We start from the raw sequence: 16,117 nt of genomic DNA, 5'->3' as shown, positions 1-16,117 counted from the left end.
CGCTCAACTTTGCATCTTATTTTACATCTAGTTGTTGTCTTTTTTTGCATCTAATTTGGTGCCCATTTATGTGTCCTTGTTTTTGCCCAATTTGATATCCTTTTGTATGCCATGTTTTGTTCCCTTCTTTGCGTCAACTATTGCACAATTTTTCACTTCTAATTTAAAACACTTTGTATGTCAATTGTTTGCATTTTTTATTAATTCCTAGTTTAACATCCAATTTTGCATCCATGGTTACATCTGCATTTGACTTCTTATATAGAGTATATTTTTCTTTACATATATGACCCCCTTTATAGATCAATAGTGAAATATATGATAGTTTCTAAATATCATTAAAGCAGATATCACAATTCAAAATCATTTGTAAAGAAATTTAAGAGAAATTGGCAACATCCATCCAAAAAAATAACAATGTGTCATTAACAATTTTCAAAACATGTATAAAATAGCAACATAATACTAATAAAATCAGTATTATTTTTAATCAAAACAAGTAAAATTCAAATATGATTAACAAATCAAAATATTTCATGAATATCGTTATTCTACAATAAATTAACAACATACATAAATCAAACTCATCGTATGATTACAAAATCAAAATGTCTCATTGATATAGGGTAAATTCACAACACCCATCTAAACATAACAATGTCATTCTACACAATAATTTCTTCATAAAAAACAATGCATGTGCATGCCTAGCTACCACCACCAAGATCATCCTCATGATCATCTTGACCATCCTCATTACTCTGATCCACATCATCACCAACACTGCAACTATCATCATCATCTCCTCCTTCACCACCATCATCCTCATCATCTCCTAATATATGTTGAACATAATTTGGATCATCGTCTTGGCAATCATTACCTATAGCATTCTGACAAAAAAAATCAATATTACATGTTAGTATTAATTACATAACACAACGCATGTTTTTGTTATACAATGTTAACCATAAAATGAGGTAAGATATAATATCTAATAGTACTAAAAAATAAAATGAAAATATGGTTTAAAAGTATATTGGAAATCCAACTAAAATTACATACCATAGAGTCCATCCAAACAACAAATTCAACCCATCTCTTTTGCTGCAGCACCTCCTTTTCCAAATGATTTGGAGGTCTTCCATATTTTAGTTCCTATCAATCAGTAAATAGGGAGAAATTAGATAACAATGACTTTCTTCTAGTACAAAATTTATTAAAAAAATATCACATGTTTAATATACTTACAAAGGTTGTTATCAGTGCTTTTAAACCTTTCTGGCCACTACGATGAGTGACTTTTGTCTTGGTTAACCTCGCCTTGGATGCCTTGTCCTTAAACATAAACCAATTCAATTTATTTTCACACAAATACATGTCTAAGATACTTATAAGTATTAATACATTCTAAATAATGTTTAATGAAAAATTCAATACCTGAATGCTCTCATTGCCGGCTTTTCTTTGTGCATCCAACTTCTCATATGATTTTACAAGTTCTTTCCATACTTTAAAAGGTATGTCAATAGGTCTTTGTTTCAGTCTTTGATCTTGAGGCATTTTTTTAATTTTTCTTGTTTGGTTAAAAATTTTGGTTAAAAAAAACTGAACAAGTAATTCACATCAATGGCATGGGGACTATGGATATGTGTAAAAAAATGGCTATAAAGAAAACATCCAAAAAACATATGAGCTCTCCCTTTGATGGTCACTTTGGGCATATGGCTGGAAAGGAACAACTCCATTTTTGAAAATCAAGGACAATCCTTTCTCAAAGTCCTTCCTAATATTTGCTCCAAATGTCTTAAAATGAAAAACAAAATTCAAACGTCATCCTTAAACATCTCCCTTAAATATAACGTTGGACCATAAATTCTTCATTTTTATTGTTATCGGCTCTGGAATGATTTTTCTATATGCAATTATATAATGAAATATGTGTGCACTAATGAAAAAACATTGAGTTTCATTTTTCATAATCACAAACAATGAAAAAAGAATCACACGTAACTAGCATCATTTTGGAAATTTTATATTTATTAAAAATCTTTAACATGTTTTCCTCCCATATCTCATAAAAAGGTGTGAAATTTTTTATATACTCTCCAATAAGCACTACAACAAAACCAGCGATTTGGAGGTTTTACACTAAGTTTTTCAACATCGAGCTTACTAGGGCTTGCACCACCGGGGTTATTAGTAAGAATCTCATGAGGTTTGCATAGCCATGATTATTAGAATCAAAATAGTAGGATTTGCACTAAAAAACAGTTCATAGTGCTTTCCTGCTGGGGAGAAAATCACAAGTTCAACTTTTGCAGTGCAGAGCACCGAGAGCTCGTAAGCTTTCTTCAGCAATCCACCTACGTTTGGAAAATGTAGCCTGCCTGCTGGCGATGTTCTCAATCCTCTTCCTCTGCATCTTTCCCTTCACTATTCTTGTATGTCCTCTTTCGTTTTTCCCTCCAAACAAACCCTCTCAAATTGAGAAAGCAGAACAACTCACTCGATGAGAATCCGAATCCAATTATCGCTTCTAACAATAACCCAATACGATACCAGAAGTGATTACACAAAACCTCATTGACTCTTCATTTGTTTGGAAAAGAGCCAAGCATAAACTTATGACGAGGGTTTCCGTCTCAAGTCTGGCTCGCAGGACGTCGCTTAGTCAATTGCGAGAAAATTTTTCCACCTGCCTGTCACATACGGCTTGTCACACTATATATTAAAATAAGGTTGATCATACTAACAATAAGGTTGTATAGTGTAAAAGGAGGGCTCTCCTGACTGCATTTGGTTGGTTTATAGAAAAGATTGCTGGAATGTGTAATGTGAATGCTCTGCTAACTGTTTTTTAAGCATTTGGAAGTATTAAAACCCCCTAGGATAATTAATGTAAGACCTGTTAATTAATGTGTAAAGATGGCTATTGTCCTTGGGCTACCTTAGCTGTTCATGTTTAGTGATCTGTGGTATTATGACTCCTCAAGTCACTATTAAACCATGAGAACCATGCCCAGGCAGACTAGTGTGACATTGTGGATGAGAACCAAAACTAGACTCCTATAACCTCCTTTTTCATCCTTTAAATTGCAGAATTAACTGACTGTTCTAGTAATCGTTCTTGAGCACCTGAAGATGTGCACCCTAAATAATAAGAATAATACCTTGTAACATATGAATAGTCCATCCTGTGCATGTAGGATATGCACATGAGGTCCAATAAAATCACTAACCAGAATACCAGGTGTTATTAAAGCCTCTACAGGTTGATATATATGAATGTTACAGTGTGCAGGAGTATGATTCAATTCCATACGAAAATACAAAACATTTGATAGGATTTCCTTATACCTCATAGGCAAACAACCATTGTCCCTTCTATAGATGAGTAGAATAAGTGCTTGGTTCTCTACACTAAATAAAGACAAAGTATAGTACTTATTGCTGACAAAATAGGATTTAAATCGCGGTTCAATTGCTTGACATTCAGCTGGTCACAAAATTGTAGAGTGCATAATCATAAGTGATGTTGCGAGCCTCATTGCTCAAAGTCTAAGGGTCTTACGAGCCATAATCACAGCCATGTATGGAATATCTTGTGATTATGGCATTTTATGAGGTCAATTCTTGTGAAGACATTTCAGTTTATAATAAATTTTGAACCTCAACAGAGTTTTGGCAAGACCTGGCTGAGCTAGGACATCAACAACACAGCTGATATGAATGACATAATCTAGCCTCAAGAGGGAGCCTCTTTTGTTTCATCACTCTAACAATCTATGAAGTGGTGGAAAGCATAACAACTTCCCCTTGAATATGACACCTAAACTGAGTACAAATCCTAAATGATGCAGCCTTTGGTGCATGTCTCTCAAAGTATCGATATTTCAAATGTTGAAAGCTCTTGTGCCCATTTGATATGCATTCAATTGCAGTTCCCCTGAAGAAAGAATCTTATAAAGGTGAGGCCATGGCCAATATGTTAGCCATATCCATTGGAGTTGCCATTGCTTGACAACTTTAGTGTGATCAGTCCCACCATGATTCACATGGGCTTCTACTCAACACTGACTGTTGCTATTGTAAGAGTCTTCAAGCTCATTGAACCCATAGTATTGATAAGTGTATTCTTTGGGTCTCTGGTTTTCAAATTCTGCCTATGTTTTCCTCTCAGTATCATTATTTCAAATGCTGAAAGCTCTAATTCCCATTGCTGTGTATTTGATTATGGTTTCCCTGAAGAAAGAAGCTTATAAAGGTGAGCCCGAGGCCAATATGTTGGCCATATCCATTGGAGTTACTATTTCAGCTTATGGGGAGGCCAAGATGAATGCATGGGAGGTGATTCTCCAGTTAAGTGCAGTTGCATGTGAGACTACCCAATTGGTTCTCATACAAATTCCACGAACATCAAAAGGGATTAAGTTGAATCCCATCACATCTTTGTTGCTCCTTGTTGCCTTGTTTTTCTCAGCACCCCCTGGGCCTTAGTAGAATACCCATTTCTAATAATCAGGGTCTCTTCCTTTGATTTGGATTACATGACATTTCTGCTTGTGCCTTGGCTCTTAATCTTGCAGTGTTTCTTCTGATAGGAAAGACTTCAACCTTGACTATGAATGTTGCTGGTCTTGTGAAGGACTGGCTGCTCATAACATAATCTTTGTCTGTAATAAATGAAAAGGTTACAGTCATAAACTTGAGTGGGTGTGGACTGGCTTTTCTGGCTGTCTGTTACTATAATCATTTGAAACTTCAAGCTCTCAAGTCCAATGACAACCAACCAACGTACCTCAGCAGTGCAGCTGATGCCAATGATGAAGGAGAAGGTTTGATAATGACGAGTGGGAGATTCTCAATCAGAGATTCAGAACCAGTAGAGAAAAATCAAACTCAAGCTTCAGGATTAGGTATTTAGATCATTAATATTGTCTTGTGCTAGAGATTACTGTTCTTGGATTGGCTCCTCTATGCCCAGATCTATTTGCAGGGAACAGGCCAGTCATTCACAGTGAAGAAGATAATGACAAGATTAGTGTTTAATGATGGACAGGATGGTGCCATGGTGCCAACCTAAATCTCAAGTAAGGAGACATCTGTTCATCAATTTGTCAAGAAGCATGGCCTACAATTCAATTGCTCTAAGCCTATCACTTCTTCCACCTGTCAAATAAATTGTTTCCTGTTTGTTTAGTTGACTATGGTTCTAATAAATATACTATTGTTTGATGTAAAAAGACAAAACAAAACAAAAAATATGGAAAGTTGTGACCCCATTTTCTAACTACAAATTGAAATCAGATTACCATAGTGACAACCTCTGCTTATTGGAATCAAAAAAGGGGTGGGTTATGCACAATCCTCCGTATCATTTTCTATTACCAGAGATAATTAAAGCCACCCTAAACTCAAGTCTTAACTATGCTGATAGGGTGTTTGGGGAGGGGGATCCCTTACCAACCCACTATAATCTGCACAAAAGCATCCTAAGAACATATGCAAAATGCTCTCCTATCATTTAATGTCCAAGCAAGGAAACTCTTGAAAATATTATCTCTGCTCTGCTGAATGTAGGGCTAGTCTAATAGGTGGAAGGTGCCATACTTTGGATCAGTCTGGAGCTGGTTTACCCCTAATGGGTGGAAGGTGCCATACTCTGGATCAGTCTGGAGCTGGTTTACCCCTAATGGGTGGAAGGTGCCATACTCTGGATCTGTCTGGAGCTAGTTTACCCCTAATGGGTGGAAGGTGCCATACTTTGGATCTGCAAAGTATCTGTCTGGAGCTGGTCCATAACTCGCTCTGATTATGTATGGCCTAGTCTAATAGGTGGAAGGTGTCATACTCTGGATCAGTCTGGAGCTGATTTACCCCTAATGGGTGGAAGGCACCATACTCTGGATCTGTTTGGAGCTGGTCCATAACTCGGTCTGATTATGTATGATCTGTAACCTAATATGGCACAACCCCGAACAGGCATCAAAGATGTTGATTGACCACCAAGGCAGAAGGTTGAGGTGAGATCCCATCTAAAGTTGGAAGGAAAGAAACTATGGATAAAATCTTGGCTGCTCCTCTGAATCCGGGGTAGAATAACAGTTAGGAAGTACCCTGTGTAAATGATGAAACAACATAGAAATGCTCCCTTAGTGCTTCCAGATGTATAACAATTAATGAGCATTCAAGTGTTATTTCAAATATGAATCAAATTTGAAACAATGTCAAAATTTTCCAAAATTCAAGAGAGCAGTCCTGTAAATGAAATCAAAGTTTTGATTCCAACATACAATGGTCAAACTAGTGCCAAATAAACACATTAATGATGTTCAGATATGACAGAAAGACACCAGCACCAAAGCACAAGACTATGTATGTAAAACAATGCATCCACAATAATAATGATAAAAAATAAAAATAAAAAATAGAAGATATATACTAGTTCCAAAACAAGAAAGTTTACATAACAATGATGCAAATAAACCCCAAAGTTTGATCATTCAGGACATTAGCATGATCTCAAGAATTCTATAGTAAAAGCTAGTACTTGAACTCCTAGTAACAGAAGATAGAACCAGTGTGATGCTAGTATTATTGAGTGGATGTTTGGGCTGTTATCAGCACCGATTTAGTTTTGGATATACCTGAGATATCAATCATGCAAAAATTTTCAAAAAGGAAACGTTTTGACATAACAGAGTGTGATCTGGTTGCAGAGTAGCAAACCTTGTTCATAAATTCCAAAGGGCAGAGAGATAGGCTTGTTCATGCGTTAATGTGAGTCTTTAGAAGATGTATCAAGCTATAAAATACCAAACCCATCATGAATACTTGCAGATTAGAATAATGTGATCTCAAACTCCAGACATCGAACTTCAATAACATAGATCATTCCAATTATATTAGTCAAATTGTTCATCTTGTTTTGGCATGACTCTATCCTTGGAGATGTTCTCTGTTGCTAGATTTATTAGAATGATTGCAAGAAAGCAATGGAAACAGGCTAAAAATTAAACTGTTTATGCAGTCAATTGTTCCATCATGAAAGTGACTTGGAAGGCGTGGATCTCATGCATTTGAATGTTATGATGAGCAATAAATGATTATTATGCCATTTGTGTGTTTTATCTCTCATAAACAGATTCAGATCTGAAAAGAATTAGATTTGTAGCCCTGAACGTCAAGCAATTAGGGCAGAATTTATTCAACTTGCCAAGCAAGTTGTTCACCTTGATTTAGGGTCGACGCTTCTGTAATGTGTAGATCAAGAAAATGGTGCAACACTTGCCCTAAATCCTTAGTATGTGAACTTACATAGGAACTAATTGAAATTTCAAGCCTCCTGCAAACAATTCTGCCTAAGGATAACGCAAATGACAAAAAGGTAATTTGTATCAACAGGATGACCAATGTCAAATATTTTTTTTTGGGAAGATTAGAAAACAGCCAGTCATGATTTTGGCAAAACTGAAAAATCAGTTGCCAGTCAGAAGATGCATATATTTTTGCCTAATTAATATATACATTTTTTTTCTTTGAAAAAAAAAAAAAGTCAAATATTATGTAGAATATTACAAGAAGGAACATAGGTTATCAATAAATGGATTCCAGCTATAACTGTGAAAAAAATTATTAACCTCGGAACCATTCTTCAATCACAAGAAATTAACATAAAAGCCACTTATCCCTGCCTGATAAATAAAATAAAAAAAAAAAAATTAAGAAAAATCTCATCCAAGACTTTCACAATGAACTCTGGGAGCAAGAGTAAATCAAATTGAAATTGACCAGCCTCTGCTTTTTTCAATCTTAGAGGAAGTACTAAAGAATTTACAAACCATTTCTCTGTTTTAAACATCTTATACACTCCAAGATAATTGAAAATTATTCCATTTAACCTGGGATATAGATCAGGACAGACCAATCCTGTAAAATACAATAGCAGTAGATTGAATAAACCATTAACTTGGGGAGGATGAAAATAATATTTAGTTCCACAGAATTCTATAGAAAGAATAGGAAGTTCCACAAAATTGTAAAATAGAATTCATGGAATGCTAGATGACCAGTCTACAAATCACTTTTATTTAGCTTAGTTTATTTATTAGTGAAAAGTAACCTTAACTCAGCTGCAAACAGTTGTATCTTAGGCAACTACTCTCCATGGTCAGTCCAAATGGTGAATAGAATTCATACTTGCAATGTTCAGAAAGGTTCGAATCTCATGGGGATTATACTGGCCTTGACTCATGAGGACTTCTCACTCTATTCAATGAAGCAAAATAACTTGAGAGAACTGCAAGAAACTAACTTGTTTCTGCCTTTCTGGAAAAAGTAATTGAACTCGAATTGTACCACCTTGCTGCAGCAAACACATAGTTAGAAAGCTATGTCGCATTGGCTTTGGGACGGGGGGTAGCAGGGATGGTGGGTAAGTTTCCGGAATCACCAGAGTGCACCCCCAAATTTTTCAGGGGACAGAAAGTTGGAGATGGCAATAATATATAAATTATTTTATATATTATAATAATAATAGTAATAGTAATCATAAATATTTAAAATTTTGAAAATAATAAAATATTAAATATAATAATAATAATATTTTTTTCTTAATTCACCACGATAAATATAAAACATTTAAATAAATAAATTCCAATTGCAAATAAGAAACACTGTGAATAAGAATTTAAATAAATTCAAAGAGAAAATTTAAATAGATCCCAAAAGCCGCCGTTGATGCCCACCCCCCTGACACTGATAAAGATTATAAATACAGTTAGGGATAAGAATTGCAGAGGAATAGCAAGTATTGACTGAGAGTATGATGCACTGAAGTCTGTGAGTGCCAGCGCCGCAGAAAGGAATTGCTGAGAACAATTTTAGAATGATATGCTGAGATGACAGGTAGGATTTAGAAAATTAGAAGCAGGTAGGATTTAGACTTCAGGCAGGTGCAGGGATGGATTTAGGTTATATATATCTATATATATAGATATAATCTTGAACTGTTAGTAGGTTCAAGGGTCAGTTGATTGTCCCAGATATTTTTGTGAGGGATGGATTGGGAATGCCCTAGAAGTTCCCATGTCTCCCATGATGCCCCCAGCTATTCTGGGACATTCCCAAGCCATTTTTAAGTCCCCAAAACACTGGAATGCAGGGTACAAGGGATTTGTCATCAGGCACATGTTGACTCTCCATGCAACATAGTTGGAAAGTAAGAGAGATATGGGAGACACGAGTTGAAAAAAAAAAAAAATTAAAAAAAAAAGAGTTTGAAGTACAAGTTAATTACAAAAATGTAGATGAAAGTAAGAATGACCAAAAATTCTTTCAGTACGAATGACCAAAAACACTCCAGTGGTATTTCATTAAAGAACATAAGTTTATTATTTTGAATCCTGACTGTCTTCTCCCATATAATCAACTTCTAAAAGGTTAAAAATTCCTCTAATGTTTAGCAAACAGACAAGTTGCTGAGTCGAGAGAACAAAGGAAGGCAAGTAGCATCTGTCTCCCTCTCAACCCTGCACATCCTACCCCGCACCTAGAATGGTTTCGCTTACTGTAGAGGAGATTCTGTAGCACATAAACAAAAAACTTAAGAGCCACCCTTATTGTCTTTAGCATAAACACTCTCAATAACGAAAAAGAATTTGACTTTGTGTTTAAAATGGCAAATGCATGATGTAGAAGTAGTTTTAGATAAGCTAACTCTAGCTGCTTAGTACTTACTAGATTAGGAATGACTGCCACAGGTTATTCATGGATATAAATTTTAAGATAATGTGTTGGATAGAAAAAGGTTAGAATATGATTTTTATTAGTATATTTGTTGTACTTTGAACTGCAGCATTTTGCTTGGAACTGGATACAACTTACGCTTAATTAATTAAGATAAGATAACTATAGCTTATTAGTAGAATGGGGACGACTTTCAGTGGTTGTTAATAGTAAATTAAAAGTTGGATGAAAAAGTGTTAGAATGAAACTTTTATAAGTTTAGGTTTGTTGTACTTTGAGCTGCAATATTTACTCAGAACTGAATAAAACTTATGCCTGATTAACAGCACATGCAACAAAATATTCAATATGAACATATAAGGGTTTAAACCAGGAATTTCAAGTAAGGAGATGTTAAAGTCCTCTCTTTTTTTGAAAGATGTAAAGCAATGAAAAATATAGCACATACTGAGAATCAACAGGGGAAACCATTATTATCCTCATTTTGTTACAAGTTGTATTTTAATAAAATCTTAATTACCCCAAAAATCAAAGCATGCAACATGAAACGATATTGAAGACGACTGTGCTGAGATATTATCTAAACAACACTGTTGAATGAAAATAGATTCAAACTTCCGAATGCCAATCATTTTCTGGGAATGGAACCTAAGCAACATTAAGCTAATTAAGACTCAAAATTTCTGTATTTAAATTTCATAGACAATTTAATTCCTCGAGAGCAGATGGATTCTCATTGACTTGAAGTGTTTTGAGCTGTATTTTTCGCTCAATTTAGGTTCAGTGAGTCATACGATTAGCCCTTGTCACATGCCAGCCAGAGGTCACAAGTTCAAATTGTGCAGAATCAGCAATTGCAAAAGTAAACCTCTCAACGAGCCACTCAGTTCTGCACTTCAACATGTTACATAACACACAAAAGTTCTCGCATTATCTAGAAGCGTGATGATTCATGTTTACAGCCCTAAATTTGATCAACTTAGCAAATCGTTAACAACAAAGACTCAACGAGAACCCTTTTAACATAATGCTACAATTCATTTGAAGGTAAAGCTCAACCTACATGCATAAAACTTCAAATAACATAACAATCAACCCTCAACATAGCATGATAGCCCTTTACACATGCTAGCAAGAGGTGACGAGATCAAGCCCTGGGGTCACCGATTGCCAAAGGCAACATCTCAATGACCTAACAAGTTATGTTCTTTCCGCCACTGTGATCAAAAACTTCTAGGATTTTCTATCTAGCGACTTCATTGATTATCTGTGAAGTTAAGACAGGCTATCCTGATATTTGAACTTTTACCCATGGAAATTAATCTTTCATTCGAAAGGAACACTTCAGTGATTATCTATGAACTTAGGACAGGCTGTCGTGATATTTTAGTTTCACACACGGCCATAGAGTTTTTCTTTTAAATGAATACCTCATTGATTATCTCTAAAGTTAGGACAGGCCGTTGTGATATTGGAAGTTTTAAGCATTGAACTGCGCTTTGCTTTTAAAGAAATTGAAATGCTACGTCGGAAGTGATTGTTATCGGGTTTACAGATCCAGTGTAAAAAACATTGGGATTAAATGTTAGAAGTCTAGGATGTAGTGATTTCATGCACTATATTTTTTTAAGTTAGGACGGGCTTAATAAACCTCTAGAATTGTCTAGATGATTAAATCATCGCCTAAATTCGATCTGCATAACTCGAAGAAAACCGTTTTGGGCAAAAAAAAATGCAATTCATTTTAAGGCAAAGCTCAACTTCCATGCTTGAAACCTGAAATATCATAACCTGTCCTAACTTTACAATTTATCAAAGAAATCACTACATTCTGAACTCATCAAGAGAACTAACGCTTCGCATTTCATTTTTGAAAATCATTCGTCACAGGCTATCTCTAAAACGCAACAAGAACCTCTTTATCGCAAATTATTTTAAAGGAAAAAGCTCAATTTTCTTGAAAATATAAATAACGCAACAGCATGCCCTAACTTGAAAAATGATCCATGAAATCGGTACCTGGGAAGCTTGAACGAGCTCGTCCAGGGAAGCCGGAGGTGGCAGCTGCTGCTGCTTCTGGCTGTGATAGACCGCGCCCAGTTTCTCTTTAACTCCATGTTTACTGAGTGAAAACCCTCGCAGCTTCCTCAGAGAAGACTTCATTTTCGCTACAGAGATTTTATGCTTCATAAACAAAACCTCGAATCACCGTCTTAAAATGCAGAAAACCCCCCCGTCCTGAATCTGTCCGAACTCCATTACGCAAACCTCGCAATAGCCCCTCTGAAACGGTCAAGACATTATTGAGGGTCTTCGTATGAACGGGAATGCTGAAAATGCTCTTGGGCTCTTTTCTCAAATGGAGCACAGTGGCGTGAAGCCAACCTACATCACATTCGTGGGTGTTTTGACTGCATGCAGTCATGCCACAACATCTCTGTCAAGACATTTTGTCAAACAATAGACGTGCCATTTCAATACTTGCACATTTCGAATAGAGATCTGTGAGGGAGGTATCTACAAAGATGTTGATCTCAATCTCATTTCTAATCATGTAACTATGCACACACTTAGCTCATTGAAGAGCTTCGACCTATGTACATGCTCGAAGAACACTAACCATAGTAACGGGACCCGGTACCACCTCCTCTAGCAGCATTTGATGGAAAAGCGTCAATGCCTCATAGGCATGTCCATTATGAGAATATCCAACAATCATAGAGTTCCATGACACCAAATCTCTCTCACACATTTTGTTAAACACTTGGCATGCGTTCTCTATACTTCCACATTTTGCATATAGAGCAAGAAGGGCGTTCCCCACAAATAGATTGCAATCCAATCCGGCTCTTATTATAAAATGATGAACCTTCATCCCCTTCAGAATAAAGGGAAGAATGAGTTCATCGGGTTGTATGCCTTTCTGCAGCATTTGGGAATAGAGTAGGAGGGCTTCCTCACAGGGTCCATTCATGGTGTACCCTCTGATGGGCACATTCCATAAAACACAGTCCCGTTTAGGGGAATTTTCAAAAACCAGTCGTGCATAATTCATGTGGTCGACTTTGTATAGAGGTTTATAATTGAATGAAGAATGGAAAAATAACAAGTTGATGGGTGGTATGATTGAATGAAGAATCAAAGGGCAAGAAAGAAGAGACATCCAAGTTTAGTCCTAATAAAAGATGTTATGGCCCCTTCCAAGGAGTGCGTTATTAAGAGGGACACAAACATGATCATGGAGTATGTGCTAAAGTCTTATGGGAGAAATAGGAAGCATGTGAATGAGATATTATGGATTTCAAAAGAGAAATCATGTTATTCAATCCAATAGAAGCAAGGGGATTGGTGCTACTTGAGACTCCATAAGCTCTAAATCAATTGGTGAAAGCAAGAAGTCTAAAAGATAAATGCAAAGAAAGGAATATCCATCTATGTACAAATCTACAATAAATAAATTCAAAATTATACAGTGTTTCCATATAGACAATGTTAGGTCCCTATAACACTAGTGATTCCCCCATTACTAGTGCCATTGTGGCCCTTACTGTTATTGTTGTGCCCTTATTGTCCCCATATTGTTATTATTGTGCCCCATAGAAGCCCACTATTGTTATTTTTGTGCCCTTATATTATTATTGTTATGTTGACTTTGATTATATTGTGACCTCTTAGACTCCTATATATAGAAATGAGGCTTTGTCATTTGTATCATCCAATAATTGTTCTTTTGTGTAATGTAAAGGAGGTTGCCCCCTCGAAGAAGCTGATTTATAAGTTGTTGATCTATCTTTTCTATCTTTTTGTGAGTTGGTTTCATAACAGACAACCTAGGTTCGAACCCTAAAAAGTGTAGGGTCTTTGTGAGTGTTTGTGAGGGAATGTGTCAGACATCACATAATTGGATTCCCTTCATCATCAAAGAGACATGTGTCCCAAAAGTCAATTTGGTTTAAGTGGATGTTAATATGATACATTGTATATTTTCTGAGGGTAGTAGCACAATTGGAAAAAAGCATGTTGGCAAGCCCTTGTGTATCCAAGTGATCGAAAGTTCAATCCCCCAGACATATCTCACCAATTGAACTTAAAAAAAATATGATACATTGTATATTGCAAAGCCATTAAGTTAAGTAATGACGTTGGCTAACCCAAATATTTAATTAGAATTTAAGCTCAAACACAACATTAGAAATGAAACCTTCACTCTAGATCTAAGGATATAGGGGTCAACATTGGATATTGGATACAAGACAAGGTGATCAAATGTATCTCTTGGACTAGCACTTTTTACAAAGGAATACAAATTTTAATGCTTATATTAACATGTATGTATAATATAATAATGAAATAGTCACTCTTTAGTTCATGGATAAAAGTGTTGGTGTGGAAGGAAATCTCGAGGGATGTGTCACTATAGTCATAAAAATTTCAGTTATTGTGGCACATGGAGAACTTATTAATTCGGTGTAGCTTTAAAAATGGATAGGAGTGTTATCCTCCCCACCTAACTGCAATTCCTACAAATGACATATTTAGTGATTAATGAGTATATTGTTGTAATAATTTTGAACTCTGTGTTAAGAAATCCCTATGCAATCCAATTTAACTTATGTACCATCCTCAAAATGAGGAGAAGTCATTTGTGGGTTTCCTTAGAATGTGTATTTCAAGGAAGAATGTGTACTTTGTCTATATGTTGAAAGGTTTTACGGTCTTTGTGTTTTAGTGTACCATGTCATGTTTGGCATTGAGCGTTGGGTGTGTTGGAAGCCAACTCTTGGTAAACTCAAATACACTTGTCCTAAGGAGGGAGTTGGGGTTTTAAGGTTCTCTGGTTGTAAAAGCTTTCAAAGTCAATGTTTTTCATCCTCTTCTTGCATATTGCAGCCTCAAGGCCATTCGATGAGTTGGTGGTCATGCTTAAGGTTTTCATCCTATTCTTGCATTGTGCTTAAGGTTGATTGGTACCTTGTTCCATGAATTATGATCAACTTTGGGTCCTCTTTCAGTAGACACCTCCTAGCCACAGTATTAAAGGCAACATATTGGTTTCCTTTACTAATTTTAGCTTGTAATAAATTTAGATGTAATGGTTGTCACACGTGTTCATATACAACTACCTCATAACAAAGCTAACACAAGCACTTTTACCCATGCCTACATCACATCACAGAGGAGGAATCAATCAATATTATTCAATATCCCGCATTCGAGTATCCCTCCTTTGAGGATTCAATCCAACATTTATGGAGATCAGGTCATCCATTTACAATAACTAGCTTTGCCATATAGCATGTTCATATTCCTATTGTCATGGCCGAAAGTACCACCGACATATATCTTATGCAATATGAATAAATAATTAGAACGCCTCAATGGATGCAATTCATCCTATAATGAATAATGCATATATTAGATAACCCGAACCATAGGCTCTACCGTTTCAAAACAAAATCATTTATCATACATAATCAATAATCCGTCTGCCACAGTTGCATGACACGTTAACATGTGTATCTTAGGGATTATGCACAATTAATCAGAAGCACAACATTGGATGCATAACACAAATAACTTGTACCATAGTTTATACAGTCGAGCCTTAACCACAATTAACAAATTTGCATAGCGGCTCAAGCACGACTATTCACTATCTTAACAAAAGACAGGTTAACACCAATTCTACATAAGATCCACATACTGTGACTGTAATTAGAATTTCATTTATGTGCATCCATAAAATCATCTCATTAACGCCACATGCAGTGCATTTAAAACTCAAGCAAATTCTCTCATATGCTAAGGAATTTATAACATAGAGGGTAAGAAACCAACATACAGAACAATCCACGCAAGTGAGTCAAACTAGATCAAAAGAGAGAACGACACTTGGAAAACAGAGCACCGCTACCCAACCTAGAAATGACTCTTCAGTTCACCACCAAGTCGAGGTTCTTGCCATGGACCAACCACCTCCAATTGATCTATGCAATGGGTATTTAATACCTTATTTCATGATATGGTTTCCATTAGCGGCGTCTCGCTTTTGTGGATCTTTTTATCCATTTGCGTAGGCTTATCTCATAAAAGCTCACCTTTCTCTCCCATGAGGATTTTCCTCATAGAAGATTGCCTTTCTCTCCCGCACAACTTTTATGTTTTTCTCAATGGATATTTATCTCCAATCCATCCAACTTATCTAGAATTAAATCGAGAAGCTTTACCATGAAAGAATTATCCTTTCCCATTCACCAATGTGATTTGGCAAGAATCTCATCTCTTGGTGTCTCGCTTTTCCAAGTGATTAATTTATTAATAATGTATTTACTTTTTATATTACACATCATACCTAGCTTTTCTCAGC

General features: G+C 35.9%; 2 protein-coding genes across 2 annotated transcripts; both read right to left on the bottom strand.

The window, feature by feature from the left end:
* Positions 1 to 493: 493 nt before the first annotated feature.
* LOC149155818 (uncharacterized) lies at positions 494 to 11,913 on the bottom strand. The gene is made up of 4 exons (XM_089444537.1): positions 11,770 to 11,913; positions 1,252 to 1,338; positions 1,066 to 1,158; positions 494 to 893 (listed from the first exon to the last, which is right to left on the bottom strand). Exons 1-4 carry the CDS (start codon positions 11,911 to 11,913, stop codon positions 708 to 710), a joined length of 510 nt encoding a protein of 169 aa, XP_089300663.1. The 3' UTR covers positions 494 to 707.
* A 16-nt stretch (positions 11,914 to 11,929) lies between these two features.
* Positions 11,930 to 12,805, bottom strand: LOC149155817 (pentatricopeptide repeat-containing protein At3g22690-like). Its single transcript, XM_089444536.1, has 2 exons — positions 12,371 to 12,805; positions 11,930 to 12,187 (listed from the first exon to the last, which is right to left on the bottom strand). Exons 1-2 carry the CDS (start codon positions 12,803 to 12,805, stop codon positions 11,930 to 11,932), a joined length of 693 nt encoding a protein of 230 aa, XP_089300662.1.
* Positions 12,806 to 16,117: the final 3,312 nt, after the last annotated feature.

Source organism: Pinus tabuliformis, chromosome 9 (genome assembly GCF_031772625.1).
Source record: "Pinus tabuliformis cultivar Carrire ecotype Pingquan chromosome 9, CPIR1, whole genome shotgun sequence".
NCBI classification, from domain to species: domain Eukaryota; kingdom Viridiplantae; phylum Streptophyta; class Pinopsida; order Pinales; family Pinaceae; genus Pinus; species Pinus tabuliformis.
Note: the sequence above shows the minus strand (reverse complement) of the source record. Positions and strands in the feature narration are given on the sequence as shown.

What these genes read in the sequence shown, in the direction of transcription:
- LOC149155818 (XM_089444537.1), bottom strand. Translation starts at nt 11,913, where the DNA reads ATGAAGTCTTCTCTGAGGAAGCTGCGAGGGTTTTCACTCAGTAAACAT. An exon ending in AAGCACTGATAACAACCTTT is followed by an intron (nt 1,159 to 1,251) that starts GTAAGTATATTA and finishes ACTGATTGATAG; the next exon opens with GAACTAAAATATGGAAGACC. An exon ending in TTGTTTGGATGGACTCTATG is followed by an intron (nt 894 to 1,065) that starts GTATGTAATTTT and finishes TTTTTTTGTCAG; the next exon opens with AATGCTATAGGTAATGATTG.
- LOC149155817 (XM_089444536.1), bottom strand. Translation starts at nt 12,805, where the DNA reads ATGAATTATGCACGACTGGTTTTTGAAAATTCCCCTAAACGGGACTGT. An exon ending in TACCGGGTCCCGTTACTATG is followed by an intron (nt 12,188 to 12,370) that starts GTTAGTGTTCTT and finishes ATGTCTTGACAG; the next exon opens with AGATGTTGTGGCATGACTGC.